This window comes from Corvus kubaryi, unplaced genomic scaffold (assembly GCF_017639235.1).
Source record: "Corvus kubaryi isolate FWS band 111438036 unplaced genomic scaffold, C.kubaryi_AGA036_p1.0 37398, whole genome shotgun sequence".
Lineage (NCBI taxonomy): Eukaryota > Metazoa > Chordata > Aves > Passeriformes > Corvidae > Corvus > Corvus kubaryi.
Genome location: NW_024581137.1, coordinates 27,157,700 through 27,182,551, shown reverse-complemented (window position 1 = coordinate 27,182,551; position 24,852 = coordinate 27,157,700). Strand labels below are relative to the sequence as shown.

Sequence of the window (24,852 nt, the reverse complement as noted above, 5' to 3'; positions counted from 1 at the left end):
TGTTAATACTCACACCTACCAAGCTGCCCAAGTAGTGCTGCACTACTGACAGGACCCCCATGTGCTTCTGCCAACTCACCTGCTTCAATTTCACCCATCAGTGCTTCTCAGCCATGGTGTCCTTCCTGACAGAGCTGCATCTGCATTTGCATCCATTGTATAAAATGGGTATTCAGCACATTTTAAGTAATGCAGTCAACCTTAATGTGACTTCTGGATGTGTAGAAGGAAAACTGAACAAATACGTTGCTATGTCGTGTATTTCAACAAAGTCTGTAAAGATGCAAAATTTTCTGCTGTACAAAGTATTTACAAAAGTACACAACTTCAAAAAAACCCAATTTATTTTACTGCCAAAATTATTAAACACTAAAAAGACAAATCTTGTAGCCTATACATTAGGAATGTAAGTTTTCATGTACAATTAAGAGAACACTTCACTGCAAAAAAGGTGAAAAACTGTGCTACTAAAACAGTGTCACATAATGAGCTGAAGAATGAAAGTGTGGCAGTTGCTTAAATCCAGGTTCTCATGTGAAGATCGACATCTATAGACTGATGCAGATATTCCACAGACTTCAGGGAATATCAAGAAATGTGCACATCTAGTCTTAGAAGTAGAATTATACAAATACAAAAGGCAATATATTACACATCTATTTACAGCACTGTAAGCCTCAAACACTGGCAAAAGGTATTTGGACAATTACATTAGAAATTTCTAGAATTTCTCATAGAAAACCTCCTTAGAGAAAAGTGTGGCTAAAATAGCTCTGTATTTCTGTACCTTTCAAATTTGTTAGGTAATCAAGGCAATTCAAGACATTTAAATCCATTCAGAAAAGTCATTGCAGTTCTACAGCAAGTGGTTAGAGGCCATACACTTTTTGCACAAATGTTACATATTCTCACAACAAAAATAATTCTTAGCTTCAATGAGTTTTGCAAGTGTTGCTGTTCAAAGCCATCCTTGGAAACAGTGCCCTCTGATTTGGAACAGTAAGGTCAGTTCTAAACGCCAGCATTGAAACAACTTCTCTTGTTACAATGTGAGATGATTCACTCCTACATAACATTTTCCCTGCAGAATGGTGCAGCTGTGTACGTTTGGAAGGTATTCATCAGAACTACCCACTCCCAGGCAGGCTGTAATATGTGGTGTCTTAATAGGTTTCCTTTACACTGTTAGAAGACATCTACTTCTTTAACAAAGATTTTCCATTTGACAGTCTGAAGTGATTGTATAATGCTCAAACCCCCAGAGTCTGACAATTTTAGAAATATCTGCTTCCTGCCCTACTTCCCTCTCCCCATCCCTCTCCTAATCCTGCACCATGGATATTTGGACAACAAATAATTCTGCCCTCACTCTCCCTTACTGTGCCTTTTTTATTGTTTTCATTGTGAACTTTTCAATTTTTGAGAAAAGAAAGAAGCACAACTCAAAAGTTTTCGTACTCAGGAAAGAAATTCCTTAGACTGGATCAGTAGGAAGGTGTGATGTCAGCTCACAAAAAACACACTCACTGGGTAATGTGCTCCAGAGACCAATACATATGTGTTTATATGAAGCCACATATGTATGGACAGAATAGTCTTTAGTACCAAGAACCTTTCATCATTTTCTCAAAAAAGCATGAAGATTTATGTTATTTCAGTTGTAGCAATACAAGCCTATGTCTTGGGTTCAAGCCAGACCAGCTGGATAAAATAAAAGGATAAACTAACTTCATTTCAACACCATTTGGCTTGTAGCCAAGAGTACTGGAAACATTATGTTGCATATCTACACTTTATGGCATTTTAGATCCTAATTTGAAATCCTAATTATTTAGAGCTAAATCTTCCTAGTATAATAAATATCTTTTATACCAATACCCAGCCTGAAAGAGTGTCTACCATGGAGGTAACAAACAATTATGAATTAAATGAAACAAACCAAAACCAGCAGAATTCTCAAAAATTCTAGCCCCTCAACACTACCTCACAACTAATACCATAACAAATATTTCTCTACTGCAATTTTATTTATTTATTCTAGTTTACATCAAATTACTGCCATTTTTTTCCAGTGTACTCTTAGACCCTGCAAAGGATTAGGAAACTGCTGTAAGTTCTGCAGGTTGTTTCTTTCCAACATCTAGATCCAATTTCAAGAGAAGGAAGAGCTCTACATTCAGTGTGTGTAGAGACAGCCAGTGCCTACTATCAGCTGCCTAACACCCTGCTGCTGCTCGTGGTTAAGCATGTCCAGCAGCCAGATGCATGAGTCAATGTGAAACAAATGCTCTGTCTAATGTGTATCGCAGAAAAACCTATTAAAAAAGGCTAAATTTTCTACTGTAGAAAGTATTTACAAAAACAACCTTGAAGAACCAGTTTTTCTCACTGGCCAAAGTATTAAAAACTAAACAGGGCAATTTGTAGTTTATCCATTAGGAATACAAGTTTTCATGTAAAATTAGGGAAAGACTTCACTGTAAAAAGGTGAAGTACTGCATTACTGGAATAGAACAGTGTCACACAACGAAATGAAGAACGAGAAATTGTGGCACATTCCTTTGAACTCAGGCTCTCAGGTAAATACCAACACCTACAGGCTGATGGGGTTGTTCTGCATACTTTGGTGAATTCTCACGAGTGTACACCTCCTGTCTCTGGTCTTATTAGAACAATTATACAGCTTACTTACTCTTTCATTAATTAACCAACTTATTAATTGCTATAAACCTGAATAACATTAGCTGTTTAAGTTACTTGTGCTTCAGTTTAAGTCAAAAAGAAACATCTAAACTTATCTCCAGGCAAATGGGAAAGTCTACCAGGATTTTAGTGTGTTTTTCTTACAATGTTCTTGACAATAATGGATTAACAGCTGCAGAAATCTGGACAGTTGGGAGCAACTATGCCTTAGCTCTTCATCCTGTTTCTCCATTCATAATAATATATTGTCTGTTCATCAGCTAATAACTGCTACCGGAGTGGTTTTGTCAGCTACTGCTGCTTCAGATTTTTGCATAAGAAGTTTTTAATGTCCATTTTTAATTAAAATCTCAACATTATAAAAGTTATTGTCAAATTCACTGAAGGTTAAAGGTTAGGTAAAACCTTGAACAGGTTGCTGGTTTAGAATTTTAAACTAGAAAAATAATAGATATAAAAAACCCTACGAATTACAGTGCTAGTTATATTTACATTGTCATTTCCCTTTGTGCTTGCAAGTTACTGAAAGTAAACATCCTTTGGTAGTATTCTCTTAGTCTCAAGCACGAAACTCATGTTAAGCACATTCACACTCCTGATTTGCTTGAGTCAGTGCAAAGGGCTCATATTTCTACCTAACATTGGTACATAAGCACATCTCTTCCCCACAGACAATAAAAATACTGATGACCAACTTTTCAGGGGGTAGTTTTGGAACTGATATTTAAGAATCCTAAAGCAAGAGTCTGTTGCATAATTTTTAATCTAAAGAGTGACTACTATAGCAATTGATAATAACTCCCAGCCACAAGCACTGCTGCTGTATTATTTTAGGCCCAGTTTTGAAGACACACAGGTAAACCAAAACGCATCTAAAATTGGACTTATACAGGAATAAAGACGTATGCACATTGCAACATGTACTAACTACCAATACAAAAGCCACCAGAACATCAAACACTGAAGTGATGCCTCTAGTTTAACCTTACATGTAAGCACAGCTTGCTCATGGCTAAAGTATGACAATGTTTGTTCTTACAATGCTCTTCCAAAATTGCATGACAATCCTGCAAGACTCCTCCTAAAAAGAACCCTAAGTACTTGCAGTTTTGCCTATGCCAAGTGTTAGACAAAAAGCAGAATCTGGGAGAGAGGCTCTATTTGTTCCCTCATTGTACATCTGTAAGAAGCCACACACCTTGGTCAGTGACAACCAACCAATTAATGGTTGTTCAGTTGGTGAAGGTATAAACTTTTCATGAAGCTGTAAAGCTATCAGAAATTGACTCAAAATAATTATAACTGTTGTCTATTCACTATTACTGTCAAACATGAGCCAAGTGAGAATTTATGGGTTTGAGATTTAAGGAAGTAATGTATGGCATATTAAAAAGCTTAATGTACCAATATCAGGATAAAGTCTCAGTAATTTATTTTTCATACTGGCCAATTTATTATCAATCTGTTGACAAAGTTATGCTAATACTAGGAGGTCGCTGCTGATTAGGTTGTTTGCTTAAAATAGGAAGATCTGTTCTTTCTGTTCCATATATCAAATTTTCCTCCTGAAGACTGCAAGCTGAAAACCTGTTTGCCTCTGTACCAGAGACACCACCACGATTATTTGGAACTGTGACACCACTGACCTGTTCAAAGGATTTACTAAACACAGTAGTGGTCGTTCTGGCCAGGCTATGGCTGCCAGGCTTAGGCAGGGACTGGCTGGTTGTCAGTGTCAGTCTCTTCAGAGAGACAAGCTCTAGATTCTCACTCATGGCTCTCTGAGTTTGTTTTCGTGATAAGTGCTCTCTGCAGGTTTCCCCTTCTTTTTCTTTTCCTCCAGGTTTGCTTCCTCCAGACCTTCTCTGACTCTTCCCTAAGAGGTTCTTGCTGCTCATGGTGCTGCTGTTAGATAGGGCAGACTGACTCGTACTGGAAGTAGCCCTGGAGTAAAACCCTTCATCGGTTTCAGATACTTCTATCAGTTCTTCTTCAATTGCTAACTCAGAGTTATCTGTATGATAGAAACAGAAATAAAAAATTAGCAATTGACTGTCTCACAAGCATCGATTTTACATATTGCTCAATTTTGGTATTTATAAGCATGAAGCCATAAAGCAATAGAACAGAGAACAGAAGACAACACTTACCTATTCCATGACATATTGGAATTAAGGTTCATTAGGATACAGAGTTACAGCACGTAATGCTGCATTAACTACAACAAAAAGCATGCCCCCAATCTCATTTTGTTGTGATTTTGAAAGGGAAAAAAAAAAGAAATGCAGTCTTGTTAATTCATGCAGGAAATTAGAAACTTAGAGATTAGAAAGTACCATACACAACAAAAAAAAAGTGTAAATCTCATTTTGAGCAAGTGATCCACTACACAATTTGGCAAAGCTTGTTAATTACAGAGGTATGTGATCAATGCCCCAGGACACCCAATATGGCACCTGCATGTTTAGCAACCCCAAGAATGCTTTAGGACTGAAAGGTCACTCTCTGCATCACAGGTCTGGTGGTACCAGCTGGAAACTCAAGCACCACACGAGATCTCCAGTACACCGTGAAAGGTAGAATTTGGGAAATCTGAGTTACATAGCAAGATACCTTTTACATCCATTTTGATGGATTTTTCATACCATTGATCACTGGATTTTGTAAACTCAAATAAATATGCTTAATAAACTCAAAGGTATGTTGAGTCTTGGTGTATTCTCTCCAGATTAAATAGATCTACTTGTAAGTATGTCGTTATCGTCTGTGGCACAGACAAAGCTGTGTGCAATACATGCAGCTGTGTTATTACGCATGCAAATATATTAACTGCATACTTTAATTCTTGAAACATGCAGCAGTGACCCTTTCAATCAACAGCAGTACCTTAGAGTGCAGCTACAAGTGCTCTGCTAAAACTGCACTCTGCCAGATGAGTTTATTCCATCCTCCATCATTTTTCTTACAGATTTTTGCCTCCTGATTTCTGGCATGCTTTTGCTGTCAGTTCTAGGATCTGTAGCTGTTTCCTGTACTCCCTGTAAATGCTGAACATCATTCTCTGCTAGAGCTCTGCTCTTTTCCCCATTCCCGGTCCTTTCTCCAGCCACACTTGTGACACTAATCTCAGGTATGATAAAGTTGCCCAATTCAGTAGCATCATTACCATTCTCTGGTTGTTCTAGAATTAAAGATGGATAAGAAAAAAAAACAAACAAAAGATGTCTGAAACAAAACATGAAACAAAAGCCAATAGATACAGATGACTTAAGCATTATAAATTAAAGCAGATGTACACATATTAACCTCTTGTTAATTAGCAACATTAGCAAGTATGGAATTTTGCTTTATTTCTAAAGTTGCAGTCTTCAATCTTCCAGTTACTAGCCTGCACCACATACTGGAAAGGCCCACACTTGGTCTTTCAAAACTGAAATTTCTGAGGGTCATGAATCGGATTAACAGAAACCAAAGAACAGTTCATAATTCCCTTTTATGACTATATTCTCTGTATCACCATGCTAGAGTGAAACTTGCTTTTACAATGAAATGGCATATCAACTTCATGTATTACCATTCAAGACTAGAAATTCTACACGTACAATGTCACGATGCTGCACCACGGTCAGCCTCAAAACTAACAGTAAAACAACTAAGCCAACTCAAGCACACTTTGACTTCCATTTTCTTCCTACATTTCAAAAAACTATATTCAACCAGAAAGATATTTCTGGATACCCCAGAAAAACTAGTGGAGAAGAACGCTGTGGCACAGAACTTGACAAGACTAAAAATGCACAGCTCAGAATAAAGCTCAGCTGAATCTCTGTTTTATTTGTAATGCAGCTCTTTCAGACTAGAGGATTAAGTAAGGACCACCCAGACTACACTTCCAGTCTGCTACTGCACATGACAGAAGCTGGCAGCACATTGAACTGACAGTATGAAGTCCAAAACCAGAGGAATTTACAATGAGATGATTTTTCACAGTGGCAGCTCTAATGCTTTTAAGTCGAGGGGATCCCCTCTTCCTCCTGTCCCCTCACTGAAGACTCTTGTGTAGGCACAGTGTACTTCTAGGTCAGATGGGCTCCAGCACTGGGCTTTTCACTACCTTTGTGCTGTCTGCACTGACCACAGCTGAGCCAGAACGTTATTCTGGCAGGGATGGACATCAGTGTCCCCTGGTGTAAGAGCTATCCCTTTATTTTACCTGAAAATTCTAATAATCGTAAGTCTTTCTAACTAATCAATGACCAATGAAAGCATCTATTTAACAAGCTGCACTATCCAAAGGAAATTACATTAATAACTGATGCTATTTGCCACTAAATTCCTGGTATTTGGGAGGAAACTCAAAATAAATCCATTTACTCCTAACAGCACTTTCTGCAAAAGTCTTCTATTGTTAGTAGCAAAGGTAACAAGGAGCACCATGAACTGCAATAGTAATGATGTGAATAAACAATTGTGATAACGATACCGCCATCAAATATAGCCTTTTTTTCCTAAAAACACAGGAGCAGAAAGGTTAGTGAGGAGAGAAGACCAATGCTCTGACTGGCCTCAGTGCTCTAAATTCACCAGGGTGAAGAACATGTGCCTTGCCTATGGCAATTTTCAGAACTCCTTCCTGCTGCCCCAGAGAGAGAGAAGGACGGAACAGAGTTTAACTGTCAGTCCCTTCCCCACCAAGGGCAGAGAAGCACCAGTTATCCAACTCCAAAGAAAGAAGACTCAGAGCACACAGCAGAAATCAGAAAAACAAGATTGGTTTTGTTTTGTAAAAGATTCTGTATAAAAGCAAACACAGTTATTGTTATTTGGTGGTGTGCATTTCTAAATGAAACATCTTGCTGTGGTGGTATCAGCACTTTACCCACCATTGCTGCATTCCCACAGCTGTGTAACCATTGCTACAATGAACTGAGGAAAAAAACCCCAAAAAATTAAGTTTTACTCATTATCATTACATCTAAAGGAAATACACCTTTCTCCAAGTTTAACTGACTACAGGAGGAAACTAATGGAAAAAATGGGATGCTGGGTATCTCAGCTCCCATTAACACTGTCTACCATAGCAGCTACAGTCTCTGGGCAGGGATAAGACTACACAATCCATGCCCTTTAGAGCAGCAAACTCTCTTTATTTTACAGCTCTTAAAAACATCCAAACCAAACTCTCAGCTTCATAGTGCTTGGTTGCGAAGATAACACTGCTTTCAAGCTGGACAGCTCTGGGGGTCTAGCCTTGGAGAAAGAGATATTAATACCCAGTGCACAAGGTAATGTAGCAAAAGAGAAAACCAAGGACATTGCTGGATAGTGTAGAGACAAAACTGAGTAATTATGTCAGTTTGAATGTTAACATAAATACACCCATAGCAGTTGAAGGAAAATGAATTTGGTGCCACATTTCAGAACGCTTTGAGTAGTACAATCAACCCTGATAAATGCATTTCATGTTTGCTAACTGCTAAAACTTAATTCAAAATTACAGTCTACCTTTTTACTACACTTGCCTAGATTATTTACCTCAGTCTGCAAAGGCAAACTGCCCATTCAGATTGTAATTCAATTTTAACTCCCACAAGGTCAAGCTGCATGTCCTGCACAACTGTGTTAGCATATTTAATTAGCATAAAAGCATCAGGCTTATACCCCAAGATTAGCATTAATTTCAGATTCTTGCAAGTTACAATTATTTCAGGAATTAATACTGTTTAAAAAAAAAAAAAGTAAGAAAATTCCACAGAGAGAATTCAAAGACTAGTATTTCTAAACCCTGTGTGCTACATGGAAGTCAATTTCTGCAATGAAGAAAAAAGTAACTTCTTGTCCTTCTTTGCTAGTTGACGTCTTTGTTCTTGTGTTACTATCTTACCAACATCTGGTTAGCTCTTCTCAGCCTGTTACATCAGAGTGTTTCTGTTACACACACCTCTACATGCAAGAGCTAATGCTCCCCTTCCGCTGTGATAATTTACAGGCAATCCAACAGCACTAAATAATTTGTTGCTAAGTAGTGGCTAGTATCAGCTCACTCTATAAATGCTACCCATTTGTGATTAGATGGATCCATTTTGCAAATCACCCTCACCTTTAGTACCTCCAAGGTACCTACCTACCTATCTGTAAAGTCTGAATTCACAATACTAATTGAATTTAAAAAGTCCTTTTAAGTAACTTGCTCTTAATGAACAAATTACAGGGTTAAGTATCACAAGAGGAGTCAAGCTTTATTCAAAACTTACTTCAATCTAGAGTTCTAGCAAAGGCTAGCAAGATCTAATGTCTGAAAACTTTTATAGTAAAATCAATTATTTAAAAGATAAAAAAAAGCCCATGCTTCTCAGCTGGAAATGTGATTCACTGGGATTCTTCTATTTTATTTTACACAAAATTAGTGACTGAAAATTGCTGCCCTTGCTTCCCCAAGAGATAATTTGCTTCATCAGATCTCCAAGTCCACATAATGTATAACAACAAATACCTCTCAGCTGTCTCCTCTGACTTCCTAATCCATTTAGACTCATTTTTATTATTTTAAAAATAAGAATAACCCCCCAAATACATTTTTCCCCTTACACTGTGAGAGAGAGAGAGAGAGAGAGAATAATGGTCAGGAGGTGCAAGGTGTGTCATCTAATTTCTACCAATTCCAGTATTCATTTTAATTCAAGCAAGGATCTCTAAGCACAAGCCTTGTTATTCTTTCTGCACGCCAACCCTGAAGATGTATTTCGTATCCTTCTTTCCTCAGGAATTGTGTGGCACTGAATTCGGAATTTTGAAAATGGGTTACCATCCACTCGGACTTTAAAAAGGCCTTCTAAGTCACAAACCAAAGTTTTGTTAAGATTTTATAATGAAAATTTTGAGAAGATTAGCCAGAGTGATTTACGCATGGAACATTTACCATTTGAAACAACACAATTGGCAGTCACTTAGCTAGATACCACAGATTCAGCTTTGGACTCTAAATTAGCCTAATATTTGCATAGGCTTCAAATTTACCACTACTCCCACAACCTGCCACACATTCCACTCCAACCCACCCTAACACCAAGTGATTTTCTTCCTCTTCATTAAATCCTCCACTGTTGAGACAAATCTAGCATTTTCCCAGAAACCCAAACAAAATGTTCACACGAGCTGTTTTGAAAAAGTCCTTCAATCTTCATCCCTGAACATTGACTACTCCTTGCTTGGATCACCCTAACTAGATTATTGCTGTTTCTCTCAACTTGTCCTACTTCATAAGACTCTTATAAAACACAGCATTCCACCCCACTTCTGAGTTCAACTGGCATTCTCATTTCCCTTTCACCTTACTGTTATTTCCTGCAGGGCACACTTGTCCCACACTTTTTTCCTTGAACTTCACCAAGCCACACTCCCTGCAAGGAGGCAGTAACTGTAAAAACTTCTCTATTTCTGTATTTGCTGAAAATTTTGCATTCTTATAAGGATGTCTCCAATACTCATTTTGTAACATTTTGTTCTCCTGTAAACACAAAGGGAACGTTTATTTTAATACACTTTCAATTTCTCTGGATGAGCTAGCACTCAGTATGTCTGCTCTGTGTTACCCTCCACCATCTCATTTGAACAAGCATCAAAACCACTCAAAAATAATACCTAACAAAATTGCCAAGCTTCAGATGACGTTTGTCCATTTAAAAGCTAAGATAGCATACAGTTCTCTCGCATCTGGTCAATAGTCCGTGCTTAATAAATTTAAGGCTGAAGAAAGAAAAATAAAATGGTCCTTAGCAGCCTTGAGATGTCAGTAATGACCTGCTACTCCAACTCACTAAAGACACTAGTGTTTTGCTCCTCTGGTCTGTCTGATAGTTTTAAGCAGTTTTTGATTAATTGAAATAAAATTTGGTTATTTTACCTTTCTTCTTTGTCCTTCCCCCCCTCTGGCAGCTTACTATTGGTACTACCACCACAAATGTGTTCTACCACCAAGCATTTCTCAACCCTTACCTGAATTACCTCTTGGCCAATTTATGACAAGTAACTTGGCAACATTTTTCTAACTAGACTGTCCATATGCTACAAAAGCTCACAGACTACACATCCTACAGAAATTTTAATGGTACTAAAAAATCTTCAGTGAACCTATTAGAAAAGCAGTCTTATCTACACTCACACACTTAGCCTATTACTAGGATTACAATCCCAAGAGAACAGGCCATTGCCAATTCTGATCGCTGGTCCAGCAGCTCTTCCTTCACCTGAAGGTGGCAAGGGTAGTGAAATACAACATTTAGACTCACAGCATCTCTTGCTGGTACTGCTGCTTCTGCAGTACATTCGGCACCACTTTTTCCTGCTTTTCAGCCCAGACTTGTGCTCTGCTTTGTGGAAGCCCTTACACTAGTTTGCCCAAATACATAGGTTTTGGCTGGAACGGAGTGAATTTTCTTCACAGTAGCTGGTATGAGGCTGTGTTTTGGATCTGGGATGGAAATTGTGTTGATATTTTGTTGATGCAGGGATATTTTTGTTATTGCTGAGCTGCACTTGCACAGATCCAAGGCCTTTTCTGCTCCTCATCCCACCCCACCAATGAGCAGGCTGGGGGTGCATAAAAAGGTGGGAAGGGACACAGCTGAGACAGCTGCCCCCAACTGACCCAAGGGGTATTCCAGACCATGTGACATCATACTCAGTGTAGAAAGCAAGGGGAGGAAGAAGGAAGAGGGGGGATATTTGGTGTTTGTCCTCCCAAGTAACTGTTAGGCATGATGGAGCTCTGCTTCCCTGGGCATGGCTGAACTCCTGCCTGCCCATGGGAAGTGGTGAATTAATTCCCCATTTTGTTTTGCTTGCAGGCACAGCTTTTACTTTATCTCATTAACTGGCTTTGTTTCAACAAGATTTCTCACTTTTACTCTTCCAGTTCTCTCCCCCATCCCACTGTAGGAGTGAGTAAGTGGCTGTATGCAGCTTAGTTGTTGTGTGGGGTTAAACCACAACACCAAAACATTGTAATTTATCCCTCTACCCTTAATTCCAATTTTTATTTAAGTACTTTAAGACAGATGATGTTCTGTGATAAAGCTGTTAAATATTTATTTTGCTTCAAGTACTAGAAACTACTTTCCAGAAGAAAGCAGGAACATCATTTTCAAAGAGAGCAGTAATTGTGTACACCTCCCTTTAACAAAAAGGGTTTGTGTGTGCTGCATTTTTTTTTAACCATGGTTAAGTAAATAAACAATATACTTCATCTGAACTGTATTGAGATTCCCATTCACCAGTCAAGAAAATAAAATTCTCCAAGTTGCTGCTTGCCTATAAGCAATAAATATGTGAAATAATAAAATTCTCAATATTCTTTTAAAACCATGGGAAAAGAATTCATTGCAAAATGTGTTTCTTACCATGCCTTTTCCATCTATGCCCTCTTATAGACATGCTAGTCACTGCATTTCTTGATATTCTGGATGAAGTAGGTGTAATTTCAACCTGAATACATCTTGTACCTTCTTTACTAGATTTCATGGCACCCTGAGGCAGTGAAGCTTTTATTGCATTAGCAACCTAGAACAGAAGAGATGCACTTAAGTTCTTATCACAAAGGTCCAAGAATTCTGTTGGAGATTCTTACTATTTCAAGAAGAATACTCTGTACAATTCCAATTTATGGTCAAAAAGCACGCCCCCCTTTCGCATGGCCTATAAAGAATGCTGACTGCAATTAGCTCTCAGAAATAATACTTCCCACTTTCTTAAAACAAAGTTTCTAGTTTCCAGATGTGGCTACTCCTTCAGAGTTCTGCTGCACTATTATCTTAGTTCTGAAGGCTCAGAAGTGTTCTACTGAAAACAGCTTGGTCACTAGGAAACATGACACCGTAATTAAGTGGAGTGAAAAGCCCTGTGTAGTGTGTGCACTTACAGATCGAGCTGTGTGCACAAGCACAGATTTAGGTTCCTGGTATCATCTTGTATCATGCATGTTCACAGGAAGCATTTCCCAAGCTAAAAATTTTACTCAACAAACTGCTGAAATAAAATACCTACCAGCAGAGGTTCTGGATACAGTTCAAGCTGTGCTCTATACAAAACGTCATCCATAGCTTTACGAGCCAGATCCCATTCTCCATTATAACTGCAAAGGTAAAATTATACATAATAATAAGCATCAACAGATCAACCTTCTTGGTCACAAAGCCCTCACATATCTGCTGTTCCTTGAGAGTTCAGTTTAGAGGATTGGAACTACTTGTGTTTGTTAGCAGTAAGCTTGCTATTTAGAGAACTTTGAAGTAGCATCTTCAAAACTTCAAACTTTGAAGTTTTATTTTCACTGGCCATTCCAAGCAGTTTAAGAATTGTATTATTAGCTGTTGATCAGCTACTCATGAAATATTCTGAAAAACAAACAGGAATTTTTAATATTACTCCACCTTTTGAGTATTCCTGTATTACTAGTCTCCAATTATTTCAGTTACTAAGAAAGTAATTAAGAAAGAAACTAATTTCACATATTAACATGACTATCAAATGGTAGATGACATCAGCATTTCATTAAAAAAAAAATAAAACCCCTTTTCTATAACTAGACTGACGTCAAAACTAACCATGCAAAGATGTGGACAGCAGACAATGGCTGGAAAAGGCTTTTTACAGTATTTTCTTCCCATCAGCAGTTACACCTATCAAGTGCTGCTCTAACCATCTTTCCCAGCATGACACAGGTAACTTCATCCAGCTACTGTCTCTTCCCAAGGACCTTACCACTAGACACAACATCTGCCCACTAGAAAATGAAATGGCCCCAAGGTAGCATGTCTGAACAAGTACACAAATTAGGCTGGCATTTCTCTATCTTGTATGCATCTTAGAAAAAAAAAAAAAAAAACAACTTACAAGGCATAATAGATCCCTGTTAGCATTTGCACCATGAATTCAGATGAAACTGGAATCCTGCTGTTGACTCCCTTGTACTTTCTCACTTGTTGGCGAGGATATCCACAGACACAAATTCTAAAGAAATCATACAGTTGTCATTAGTAAGTACTGTGGAACCACCTTTGTGGTTTATGTACTTTCAATACTTCACCAGTGTTGATTAGTTTTTAGAAGCCTTGAGTTACTTCTTCTAAAAATGCAAGAATGACATACAAGTAAGATAACATTCTTATGAAGAGAAACTTAGTAACTGCCCCAATGCAAAAAAATTTGGATTTACTACTTGAGATCAGCACAAAATACTTTGTGCTGTAGTTTTCATATTGACAATCCATGTTTGTAATTTAGGAAAGTGATAAAAATTGAATTAGACTTACTAGAAGAAAGCACATTCATTGTAAATCTTAAAGAAAAATCCCTAAATTCCACATTACTCAAACCAATTAACAGAGTTATTCTTATCTTTAAATAGCAGAATATAAATTCCACCACATCCAAACAAGACACTTAAAAATATTCTGGACTTCTGACACATATTCCCCATATTCTAACATGCTGTCTATTCTAATATGCTCTCAGGGTAAGATTTTCAGTAAGCAGAGAAACAAGAATGACAAAAGCAGCCAGGAATGAAGAACTATGAAAGAAGTTAAATTGTATAGCATTAAATAATTCAGTACCCAAACATTCAGCATTTTGAAGTGGAAAGACTTGCTTGCATCTACTGGTAACTTGCTTGTGGTTTTTTTGGATGCTTTAAAAATTATTTATTCCAAATACAATCAAAACTTAATCAAGCAGAATAAGCAACATCAGCCTCCTTTCCTCAATCCTTAGCTTCTAAACATGTTTTACCTCATATTTTAGAGCAGTTTATCTAACAGAGATCTTGTAAAGACTCTTGTAAATATTGCCAAACACTCGAAGGTCTCTTGCCTCCTTTGAAGAGAAGGAAATCTTGCAGGCAAAACATTATCATGCTTTAGTTGTGAGAGAACTACGAACTACAACTAGAAGAAAGTTGCTGCAGTTGACTTCTGGGTCTCTTGGGTTTCCTGGGTTAAGGAGAGCATTCTAATTTTTCCCTTAACCTACAGTCCACTTTTGAAAATCTAGAGACAAACATGTTTACTACCCGTTTCTCTTATTTGAAAAAAGAAATTGATCAAAAAATAGGCACTGTAATTAAAGCTGAGCTGTTTTGTTTTGAGGTCGGGGTGGGGGGGTGTTGGCGTTGTTATTTTGGTTTTTTGAAGCAACAGCTGATTTTGGAAATGCTCAACGTATCCATAAAAATTAATGTATTTTTAGTTTTAACACCTACTATAATTTCAAGAAAGTTTCAACCTGCACAGCATCCAAATTTATTTAGCAAACTTGCAATGCAAAATACACCACAATTTTAAAAAATGTTTCTGGTTTTCTTTAGTTAACAGAACTACAACTGCTGTTATTAGAAAAAAAAACAGTTCCCTTTGACTTCTCCTCTTAAGGAAGAAGCTTAACCTGCATATAAACCAGGTTATTGTTTCCCCATTTTGAGATCTCAACCCAAAGTTACATAAGAGATACTTCAATAGCAAATAATGCAGCTGTAAACACTTACGAAAAGAAGCCAAGTTTAAAAGCAGCCTTTGGGAACTTGAAGCTTGTTTTTATAGAAAAAGTCCAAACGGATGGCCTTTCAAGTTGGAAATGCCATTTTAAGTGTAAACAACCTACAGAAATTACCTTGAACAAATCTGACACAATGACTGAAGAGACATTGCAGGCATGTAGCTTAAGGCAGCATTGTAACAGAGCAGAAGGAAAGTCAGCACTTCAAACCTGGGATTTGAAAGAAACATTGGAATTCTATTACCAATTTTATTCTTTAAAAGAAAACAAGTTTACATGGAATTTTTAAGAGTTATTTGAACAGATTTGGCATTGCATTTCAATAAAATCAAAAACTGCGTAAGCTTTTCCTCTACATGCCCTGCTGATCTTTCTGCATCTACATTTACACGTGTTTAGAAACAAAAAAGCACATGACAAAACACAACATACACCTATTCTCCTTCAGTCTACAACTATACCAAAAATTAGAAGCTCAGATCCATTACGGACCCTCAAACAAAATCTTGTGATACAATTTCACCTGTTCTGGGCTGTCAGCATCTCCCTCTGAGGATGAGGTCCACTGTACACAACCCTGGACAAGCCATGCTGTGACAAAGCTCCTTCAGTGAGAGCCATGGAGCCAATGCTGGAAGGCTAAAGGAAAAAAGGGTCATTCAGAGCATGTCCACCTTAAATCTTGCTATAACGCAAGTGAAAATAGACAATAATAAGCGTCACCATATTTATGTATAAATTTTCAACAGGTTTAAGGTTATCTGACTGTTTAGAGAAGTCATTTTACACCAGATAAGGTATATGGCTTCAGAAAAAAAAACCAAAAACATACTTGCTGCACGGGTATTGGAATTATGACTATTCAATCTTGGAAAGGCCTCAGAGACCAGTCAGCAGTACTCAGAAATCTGACAAACATGTTCCTATGTCATCATACAACATGTTAAAACTACTTTTCACTTTCGCTCTTAACAAAAGGCATACTGCCCTTCTCAATCAGGAATTTCACTTTGTAGGTGTTACTTACTTCATGATAGACAGAAGGTTTGGACAAAGATGGAATTGTGAAACTCAGCACTTTGCTATGTCCCTCTTTGTCAACTATCTCCTGAAAAATACAGAAGATACCAATGGTTACACTGTACTACAGAAAACAGACATCCAAAAATGTTAAATGCTATTATAAGGACTGATAGGGATACTGTAACAATCCAAGCTGCAAGCTGGAAATTATCTCTCTATTTGCTTTCTATCACAGCACATTTTGTTTGTTTATGAAAACTCTTCAAATAACTAGCCAAGGGGCACATCCATTTGCATGCATAATCCACTTTAAAAACAATAACAGTAAACATCATGTTTAAACAGCATTATCTTTCTTTAATTATACACTAATTGTGAAGGTTAACAATCAATAGTTCTGTTCTGAAAACTATTAACCATCAAGTAATCACTCTACGAGTAATTTGTTTTAGAAATATTACAGCTCTGGAATGATGGCAGCCTCATATGGTTTGACAGCAGCAGACCACAGCATTTGCAAAAGCCCAAGTCTGGTAACTCTCTATGGAATTAAAAGAAGCATGGATGCAAAGCTTTAGAGAAGCTACTTTCCTGAAAGATACCACCACAGTAGTAGACTAAAGGGTAAGGCAAAACAAGATGTGGTTTTGCACCACAGAAGAGCACTGGAGTATTTCAAATTAAAAACTTCCAAAGATCCAAAGCAGACTTGACCAGTAACAAACACCACACGCTAGATTTTACTTTTCTCTTCTCTAATTTTCAGCAGCTGATTTCATATATCCAGAAGCAATAATTAGAGAGAAGTTTCAGTGTCTCCTAATGCCCATGCCTTGGGAAGGCTGGAGGTCTAGCTTCACATAGTAATTATTAAATCTCCTGTCTTAAAAGAAAATATGAAGTGGTAAAGGAAGACTGAAAAGGATCAAAAAGGCACAAAGAGCTGTTTCTTCTGAGAAGCTTCACAGCTCCTCCACTTTCCACATAAACCACTAATACTTTAGTTTTTAATATTGTTCCTGCATCAATGTGGAAAAGATGTTCCTCAAAATATAGGAGAAAGGAAAAGAAAATGGCTACATCCAAATTTCTAAATTCTAAAAATATTAATATTTGTATTCTTCATTCTAATCAGATTTGTAATTAAGTTTCAGGAGTGCATTTCAAGATCTGAAGTGTATTAAAAAAAGCCCTGAAAACTACAGCTACGAAAGCAAAAAATTTCAACTGCATGCACTACCACAGTCCCTAAGCTGAAGGTAGAACAAACCAGTTCATGATCTCAAGGTTCAGCCACAATAATTCCATGCCCCTCACGATGTAACCAATTTAAAATTATTCTAAGCAGTATTTTTCATTTTTTGTTTTCCTTCAGTAAGAAACTGCAGGACTCCAACTGAACATGTTAAGTTTCCAAGAGTCCACCGTACGTATTTACATAGGAATTATTATTTATATTAGGCTTCGTATTTCCTCGGTTTTGAAAACATAAAAGTAGTTGGTTAAAGAGAAAATAAGTATCTAAGCAGGTCACCTACTACCTTTTCAACCTGTATACTAAAGAACAATACCATCATGATTGTTTCTGTTATAAATTTTATACGACATCAACAGCAGGGAAGAAGTCAGCGTGAGTACTGTGGCACTGTTCTACCAGAAGCATTCATTATGTCTTAAAGCAGAATGGGGAAAAAAGTTCCCAAAAGTCACACTGATCTACACCTTCCTAGAGAAGCTTGCTGTGGAATTCTTATGACCCGGGGCAGCTGGAGATGGAAAGCTGAGTTACTAATTGAGAAAGAAACTGTTCACAGCTAAGAGAGGATGTTACCAGACTGGTTTCAAGCTTAACTGTAAATGTAATCTCTTCTGGGAGAAAAACAAGTGATTACAGCCACATCCATGAACCATCTTATTATTCCATGACTTCATCATGGATATAAAGGAGTGAATCGCCTTAAGGCATAAGATAAGATCAAAAGCTTTTCAGGAACGTTCTTCTTGTCAGATACAACTAAGCATACAGAAACAGGCAGGAAGCCTGTACTCTGCCTCAAGAGGAGTGGAACAGGGCTCAGGTCTTTCAAATTAGACTCCTGGGTGAAAAAAACGTTTTCACTTGCTTGGTGAAGACACCTGTGATTATTTCTAGAAGATGGATAGCAGCTGCCTTCTCCACATTTTCAGAATGAGGAGACTTGAAGTTCATCACTATTTCACTTCACAAAAAGCCTTCCTAAAACCACCAGAAGAAACTACACTAACAAGAACTCCAACAGACATAATAAAACACTAAGTATTTTAAAATAACCATAAAAAGACTAAAATATGGTGCTTTTAAGGGTTCCTTATTAATTCTGTTCTTCAAAGCACAGATATAGCAACAAACACGATATTTTCATGTAAAATATTTTTTAAATGTCAAGGTTATTTCAAAATGGAGACCTGTAATTTCTCAAAGCTAAGCAATCTGTTCAGCAGTCAAGTATTAGTTGAATGTAATTTTCTTGTGGTTTTAGTCTAGATAGTCAAAATATCCCAGAAAATACAGGCAACAATTTCAAAAGCAGTGCCTCGAAAAGTTCTCAAGCAGAATGTGAGTTTAATCACCATACCAAGAAATAAGTAATAAAAAATTTAAGAACCACAGAAGGAGCAGAGAAAATATTGACCAAAGAATGAAAGTTCATGTTGTAGATTTCTGACGGACACTAATTTGAAGAGTTGAGACTGAAATAATCACTTCAATTCTGAAACAAAATCTTGAAATACAAACCAAGTTATAAACTCCTAGGAGAAGAGCCTCTATGCATCCACTGCTCTGCAAATCTCTGCTGGCTGAGACAGCAAGATAGCACCACATCAATTCTGGCAGAAACTGCAGCGTAAACCGTAGCAATTGTTCCTCACCACTGCGATAGAACTCAAAGAGCTGATGGCAAACTGGCTCCAGAAGCTGAAATACAAGTTACAATTGCAAATGAATAAAACATTACAAAAATCTGCAACTTTGTCTGGATCAATCCTTTAGCCAAAACTGTAAACTGATAAAAATGACATTTTATTTATTAGGGAGTGACTGATACAATAACTGCTCAAGTCACCTTACAAACCTTCATGCTCATAGCGTACTTTTGGATGATAAACGTAAAGCCATTCATCCCATGTGAATAAAAAATTCCAGTGGCTGCTTTGCCTCATTTTTGACTCACTTCCTCCAGCCTCAAAGGCACAAATAGAGGATAGTTATCACACACCTCATACCATGCACTCAATTTCTCTAATATACAGGAAAAATACCTGAACAAAAGGTCACAAGGTCAAAAAATACACAAAAATTGCTAGAAGCTTTACCCACCTAGTGACAAGAGCCGTATAACACTTAAATTCCAAGTATTACAAAAACTTACTACACAACAGAATTAGTTTATTTTCCCACTCTCATTAAAATCTTCTAGAAGCTTCAATGTATTTATACATTTGAGACAGAAATGGGAAGCTCAAGAGTAATTTTAGAATCAAATTTGTTAAGCTAAGATACAAATGGATGTAAAACACTGAACTGGAAGTAATGCACTGAGCTAGATCAAGTTAAAAAAAGATTTTAAAACAATGATGCTATCAGCCTGCACTGTGTCCCTGGATTTAACGTGCCTTCTTGTGCTACCACCTACCTCTGCTATAAGGATGAAGCACTGTGTTAACCACCACATGTCAATGTACGGAAATTAGGAGATTCCCTAATTTTCTCCAGTAAGAAAATATTGTCAAATCAGCAGGTACTTTCAAAGCCAGCTGAACTACTAAACTCAGTTCTGCTATTTGTCTAGGTCACAACTTTAGTTTTAGTATAGTAAGTTTGTAGAAAAATAAGGAAGCAAATTCTATATTCATCCCTTTATTGAAGCAAAGGAGGTAAAATGACCAGAAGACCGTGCTAGAAAAATACCTGCTTGCTTTCTTAAGCTTTTCCTCCTGAACACAAAAAAAAGTCAAGTCAACATTTCTTAACTCCCAAAGTTACTTCTGAAACTTAAAGATCTTAGCAGATTTGAGTTCTTTTTTAAGAAGTAATCTGGGACAATCTGATCCATTCTAAAAAAAGAGGAACTTTTAGCTTCTGAGAGATATAGCTTCACTTAGGGAAAAACCATCTCTGAAAAATCTACAGTAAAGGCAAAAAAGCCACGCTGAGCTAAATTAGTCACCAGTTTTAAGAGCAGTACAGCAACGATCCTTCTAGAAAACTTTACCAGCAGATCTGCATTCCATCTTCAGCTTACATTTTTCACACAATTTGCATCCTTCCCGTAATGAAGTATCAGCTCTGAATGATGTGTTTGAACTTTAAAAGGCACATAAATAGCTGTGAAAGGTATCCATGTTTACATCGTTATCTCACTTGAGACAGCTTTGTATCAGCACATTTAATGCGTAATCAGTACAAAACCAGGTTTTCTTCCTCAAAATGCCACCACATGCTACAACCTAATATCAAAACACACTAATGACTGTTGGTGTTTCAAGATACCATTTTGAACTGCAAAGTTCTAAAAGGTATGAGACATTTTTTAATGCTGGAACAGAAGAATGTCCAAGCAATTTCATCCCTCGTCCTTTTAAGCTGCACCCAAGTGTGTTAGACACTCCAAACGCTTGCTGTTTCCTAATGCAAATGCCTGCATGGCTCCTATCTAAAAAGACAGCAAGAGTGTTTTAAGTAAAAAGCAGAAAATCTTCAATGTTTGAAGAAAAACCTGTCACATATTTATTTAATTATTTTTTACTGTTGGGAGTTTTTAGTCAGTTATAAGTCCTTTAAATCTTCTCATCTTCTGAAGACTCTCCCTTCATTGAACTACCTTTTTCACCTAGTAGTGGCCCAGGAACCTCAAAAGTAACTAACATAGTCTATGCAGCTACTATGCAGTGGATGTTAAACAAGTAGTACATTTATCTTACAAATGGGTAATTAATTTTTTGGAAAAGCAAGCCAAAACAACCCATATGAAAAGAAAATATGAACTAGCAGGAAAATGCAGTTACAGAGGCAAATACACATGATTACTTTTCAAATGCTTAAAAAAAAGAACACATCCATCCCACAAAACAAGATGAATGACAATTTTACAGTACTGATAATTATTATAAATACATATATTCGAAGGTGTACAAATGGGGTTGTTTGTCCACTTTTAAACCCAGCAGTATTTGTAGTGTTGAGGCATTAATCCTTCCCCTTTGCAGCACACATCCATGAGATAAGAGAGGACAGCAAGCTGACATTACACAATGCAGCAAACAGATCTCAAAGAACAGTTAAAAGATACTACTCTTCTTTTTAACTGCTAGTTTGTAATTATTTTCACAATGTGGAAAGATCCAAGTCGCCTCTTCCACAAAATACCAGCTACTTGGGGAACAGCCCAAAAAAAGATGTTAGGACTTTTTCCCAAGACAGCCCAACACTCAGTGTCAGCACCGGCTTTTCATTTCAATTCAAAGTCTCACTAACAGAGAAATACCTTGCCCCTGGAATTATCCCAAGAACCTTTTCAAGCAGAATTAGCAGGAGAATCCTGCTGCTAAGGCTCCTGAGAAACCTAGTGATAGCCAGAACTAGTAAGAAATCAAAGAACATATGAAAGTATTAATTAGGCTATCAACAGGGAGACTCATCTGATTAATTTACATTTTGATACACATTCTGAAGACCAGACAGGCTTGACTCAGTAGTTGGAATGACTCAGAATGCCTTTCTGAGCAGCAAATTAAAATTACATTTGTTCTTTGCTGGACAACCTGGGAGTTTCACTATCAGCATTCTCTCTAAAAGCATTAACTGAAAGCATTTTATCCTCTGACCTTTAGTATTTGCATAATCTCAAACTTTGGAAAGATGCCTTGGGTCTTTTCAGAAGAGGAATCAAGGATTTGGTGCAATTTTAAAATAATGCACAAAAGGATTTCTGGATGGTAGAAAGCAGTTAACAACACACAACTAAACTCAGCTCAGGATGTTCTGAACACACCTGGACACTTTAAAACAAGGGCAGTCATGGGATGTGGAACCTTCTTGGTACCGGTACTGAGAAAACCTGCCCCTTTCCCCACCATTTTTTTCGTATCTTGCCATCATTTCAGTAAGGGTACATCCACTGTATAAATCCTTGTCTTTATATTGTATGTATTTCAAACAATAAAGAACCTAAAACCTAAGGAACAATTTAAAAAGGATAGCTAACCTAACTTTTTTCTCTTCCACTGTAATAGACAAGCTTCTGACACCCAGAGATCCACATTCAAGTGATAATTACAGAAAGAATTCTGTCAGACACAAACATCTTTTCAATTCCTTAATGTATTTCTCTATTCTATATCCAAGTCCTGAAGCCCATGAGTGTGACCTACAGGATTACCTACGATCAGCAGGTTACAAAACTTACAATTTTTTTTCGCATGATAGTATGTCATTGCTAAGAACAAACTTTTTGAAGGCGACTATTCATCAATTAACTAGCATGCAAGGTCTTGGTTTCATTCTGCTAGTGTTATGTCAGACATTTTGGGTGAGAGATCCAAAATACTCACTTCACTCTGTGGCTCCTGAATTACTTTGTAAAGAGACGAAATCAAAGCAGTCTTGTCTTTCAAGCTGGTAGCATAGCTGGATATGGATGCTTCTGGCAGTGTCTGAAATAAAAATATTATAAGCAATTTCTATCATTAAAGTATGACAGCTATTTCAACAACTATTTTCCATCACAAGTTACTATTTATCAGAGTTTACTATAAACTAAACTTTGTTTCACAAAGAAATCCTCACATTTTCACACCATTGCCAGAAGACACACTGCATCCTATCATTTTGCAGTTTCATACAGAATGTAATGACAGCGGATGGGAAATGGATAAAAAACAAGTTGCAAAAATGCAACCCCCACTAAAATTTCACAGTGAGATGTCAGTCCTGTGAAACTTTTACAGTTTTTAGATCCATACTTCAAGGAGTTCTCAAGACCAACTGTACACAGGTAGTGAACATTATTACCAGATACAATATTACTCTGGAAAAACACAAATTCCAGTTGACGCAAATTCCAGCTCCTCTCTAACACTAAACATATTTTCTGCCAGTACTTAAGAAGGTAAAATCTAATCTTTTTAACTCTTTAGAAGATGTACATTTAAATGTACGTAAGTCTTACAGTACTTTTTAACTCCAGTCCTTCAAAGGACTCCACTCCACAGACAGGAGAACGTATTTCTAGCGTATCTAAGCAGACCAGGAGCAAAACCTACAGTCAAGTCTGGTACTCAAACCAGTAAAAGCATTCACCTATGATATACAGTTTCACTGCTCTCTGCCAGGAAGTAAGTCACCCCAAAGAGGCAAGGAAAAAAATCCTTTCAAAGCAGACATTTGTATTTGTCACATGATCTCAGCAAAACCCAAGTGACGTTATGAAGCCGCTTTACTCCTTAACTGTCTGCTCAATGCCCAAGGACTCTGTGCCTTTAAGATGGACCTGGGGCCAGGGTCAGAGCCATGGACCCGAGGGGGCATTGAACGGTTCAGCCCAACGGCTCGGGGGTCTCTGGGGCTCGGGAGGGAGTGCGCTGGGAGCGCTGTGCTGCTCTTTGGGTTTGTGTTCTGGCTAGCGGGAAAAAGGTTCTGTTGGTTTGTCTTGTTCTTTTTCCCTTCCCTTCCCCCCTTGCCTCCCTTCCGTCCTCACCGGTCCGGGGAGCCTGCAGGTGGCCCCGGCTGGTCCGAGACTGTGTCTCTGTTCCCTCTCCCGGAATTTGTTGTATTTTGAGGGGGTTTTTTCCCCCTGTTCTACCCTGTTTTGTTTGGTGTTAATAAACAGTTTGGTTTTTTTCCACTTTCACCTGCTGTAACCCACTTGTCTTATTGGTAGAGGAAAAGGGGAGAGGCCCTTTTCCCTTTGGAGGAGACACTCACTCCAGAGTGTTTCCTCCTTAAGTTCTGTCTCCAAAACCGAGAAATAAATTTGGTGCCCAACTTAAGGGGCACGTGAAAGCGGAAAAAAACATTTTGGTTTGAATAACTTTTGTAGTGAGTTCACATCAGTAAAACCACACTGTTTGATTTAATAGTTTTTCTGTGGAACCTCACCATAAGTACATGTCCACAGCTATGGGCAGTCGGGTCCCTGGCTTACACCTTTTGTAAGTCAGGAATAAGAATCAGGACTGCCATTTTAACATGCTTGGTGTTAGTGATCTCTCGAAGTTTGTCTGAAGTAATGGAAACCATTGAGAATGTGTATGTTATGTTGTTTTTCCATCCTGGCCCTGGTAGTTTCCTTTTGGAATGTATTAGCAATTACACCCAGTTTGTTAGGGGTAAAGCAGGGGATGATAATTCCCAGCCCTTCATCTCCTTCTTCCCCTTCAGATCTGGCACGTCACCTTTTGAAAGTGTCCAGTTTCCCCTGGATGTTAAAGATACCACTTTTTAATGATGTTATCTAGCAGGGTTTCTCTATGTGGTCTCCAGCTTGTCTAAAATAAGGGCTGAGATTTCCAGAGGGGTTGCCCAGACACCTACCCAGT

The 24,852-nt window shown here is 37.7% G+C and overlaps 1 protein-coding gene across 5 annotated transcripts in view; it reads right to left on the bottom strand.

Moving 5' to 3' along the window:
• Positions 1 to 326: 326 nt before the first annotated feature.
• The window catches only part of FAM126A (family with sequence similarity 126 member A), a 47,776-nt gene continuing 23,250 nt past the window's right edge, over positions 327 to 24,852 (bottom strand). For 3 of the 5 annotated variants that reach the window (XM_042043688.1, XM_042043690.1, XM_042043689.1), the window contains 9 exons: positions 22,867 to 22,968; positions 19,052 to 19,231; positions 16,280 to 16,360; positions 15,776 to 15,891; positions 15,367 to 15,462; positions 13,594 to 13,710; positions 12,745 to 12,832; positions 12,102 to 12,261; positions 327 to 4,717 (listed from right to left, as the gene is read on the bottom strand). In XM_042043688.1, the coding sequence (XP_041899622.1) occupies positions 4,161 to 4,717; positions 12,102 to 12,261; positions 12,745 to 12,832; positions 13,594 to 13,710; positions 15,367 to 15,462; positions 15,776 to 15,891; positions 16,280 to 16,360; positions 19,052 to 19,231; positions 22,867 to 22,968 (1,497 nt within the window). In that variant the 3' untranslated portion in view covers positions 327 to 4,160. Of the gene's footprint in view, positions 4,718 to 5,589; positions 5,885 to 12,101; positions 12,262 to 12,744; positions 12,833 to 13,593; positions 13,711 to 15,366; positions 15,463 to 15,775; positions 15,892 to 16,279; positions 16,361 to 19,051; positions 19,232 to 22,866; positions 22,969 to 24,852 lie in introns of all 5 variants that reach the window. The other 2 variants (XM_042043691.1, XM_042043692.1) reach the window with 2 other exon arrangements.